Raw genomic sequence first — 2,244 nt, 5'->3', positions numbered from 1 at the left:
CCAAGTTGGCCAGGATGGTCTCGATCTCTTGACTTCGTGATCCACCCGCCTCGGCCTCCCAAAGTGCTGGGATTACAGGCGTGAGCCACCATGCTTGTAGTGGCTCTTTATACAGGGGTGCAGGGAGGGTACTGGGCCAGACCATGGGTACGTCTCAATCAGTAATAACCAAAATGAACTAAGATTAATAGGAGGTATGCTACCCTGAAGCTTGGCTGGGGAAGCAGGGAACTCTGTGTTACAGGAAGCAGGAGAAGGAAGAAGAAAGTCGTTCTTTTCCTGGGTTTAGAAGGAGAAATACAAGAAGCACTTTTTTTTAATGTCTTATACAGTGAATTTTGCTGTCTTATACAGACATATGGATTAAGACAGCAATTTGCAAGATTCATAAGACATTATGTTTTATAGTATCCTGTTTTTTGGAAGCAGCTTTCTTTGGCTTATGATAAAGTTCTATTTCTAACAGCTGAAAAATGCGGCTGGTTAAAATCTAGAGATGCATTTGCGACGATATTTAAGCAGGAAGGCCTCATGCTTGTGGGAGTCCATTTGTCCACCTGCCATGCTTGTTCCCTTCAAATATCTTTGCATCCACGGGGCTCTCATTTTAAAGACAGGATCTTCAAGTGAGGCAGATGGCAGGAGCCATGCCAGGTGTTCAGCCGGTGCCTGGCACATGGATAGGGCTTCCTCACTGGGGTTTTAACTCCCATACCTTTACAGATCGGGAAGACAGGCGCCTACCTGCAGTTCCTCAGTGTCCTGTCCAGGATGCTTGTTCGGCTGACAGAAGTGGATGTCTATGACGAGGAGGAGATCAATATCAGTGAGTTATCTGTTTGGGGATACGTGGGCTTGGAACCACCTGCATCACTTTCTCAAGTGACTTTAATTTTATGTTTCACTTTCTAGATGGAATTCTCAGATTCATGATCAGACTCATCCCAAGGACCTTATAGAGGGTGCTATTTATCTTGTAGTCATTTTTCTCAGTATCAGGCCTTTGCTGTAAGGATACTATTACGATTAGTAGATGACTGTTTACTGAGTACCTTCTGCATGTGGAGCACTGAACTCGATACTTTGCCTAAGTTACCATGTTAATTTCCTAGGCCCAGCATGAGGCAGATGTTCCATTATCCTCATAAATCACATGCCTGGGAGCCCAGCTGAGCAGGGGCAGGGCTGGATGGAATTAGATTTGACTGCTGCCTCTGCAAAGCAGACTTACCCCTCAGGGGAGGTTTCCTGTTCAGGCAGCTGAGCAGGGAGGTCAGTGTCTTGGGGCACAATAGAAATACGTGAAATGTGAGGAAAATCCTGTTCTCATTTCCAGAACAGAGTTTACCCTGATTAAGATCACTTCTTGGCCTGGCGTGGTGGCTCACGCCTGTAATCCCAGCACTTTGGGAGGCCGAGGCGGGCAGATCATGAGGTCAGGAGATCGAGACCGTCCTGGCTAACACGGTGAAACCCCATCTCTACTAAAAATACAAAAAAAGTAGCTGGGCGTGGTGGTGGGCGGCTGTAGTCCCAGCTACTCGGGAGGCTGAGACAGGAGAATGGCGTGAACCTGGGAGGCTGAGGTTGCAGTGAGCCGAGATCACGCCACTGCACTCCAGCCTGGGCAACAGAGCGAGACTCCATCTCAAAAAAAAAAAAAAAAAAAGATCAACTTCTTTTTGAGCTCATGTAAAATAACCTCCCCTGTTTCCTCCTCATCCCTCCTCCCAGGGGCTCATAAACTTGGTCTGGTCAATGAGTCTGCTGCTCTGGGAGAGCGAGCTTGTCAGACAGTCCTGTCTGTGTTGCGGAGAGCTTGCCAGCCAGCTGCACCAGTGCTGAGGGGCACTTGGTAGGGTGCTGTCAACTGTGCTTCAGTTTTGATTTGGAGAAAATCTGGAGCCAAGGAAACCCGTCCAGCCCTCGGCCTTCCCTCCCAGGAAGGGAGAGGCTCTTCAGCCTGGCTCTGAGCTTTCTAAGGTTTCCCCACAGTTTGGAACCACATTTCAGATGAAGTCTGCAGCCCTGCTGAATTGGTCTCCTTTCTTTCTTGGACATACCAGTGATAAAGACAGAATTTGAACCCAGTTTGTTCAATGATAAAGCCCATTCTTTAAATCTTATCTCTTTCATTGAATAGGGATAATTTCTGTTTTATAGGGTTTTATAAGGATTAAATGTGACACACGCAGAGCACCAAGACCTTTTCTTTTTTTTTAAGACAGAGTCTAGCTCTGTTGT

The 2,244-nt window shown here is 47.0% G+C and overlaps 1 protein-coding gene across 2 annotated transcripts in view; it reads left to right on the top strand.

Moving 5' to 3' along the window:
- GREB1 (growth regulation by estrogen in breast cancer 1) overlaps positions 1-2,244 on the top strand; it is a 114,203-nt gene that overhangs the window by 87,150 nt on the left and 24,809 nt on the right. For both annotated transcript variants that reach the window (XM_011960885.1, XM_011960886.1), the window contains exon 23: positions 724-826. In XM_011960885.1, coding sequence (XP_011816275.1) covers positions 724-826 — 103 coding nt within the window. The remainder of the gene's footprint in view (positions 1-723; positions 827-2,244) is intronic.

The sequence above is a fragment of the Colobus angolensis genome, unplaced genomic scaffold (genome assembly GCF_000951035.1).
Source record: "Colobus angolensis palliatus isolate OR3802 unplaced genomic scaffold, Cang.pa_1.0 Scaffold53, whole genome shotgun sequence".
NCBI classification, from domain to species: Eukaryota; Metazoa; Chordata; class Mammalia; order Primates; family Cercopithecidae; genus Colobus; species Colobus angolensis.
Note: the sequence above shows the minus strand (reverse complement) of the source record. Positions and strands in the feature narration are given on the sequence as shown.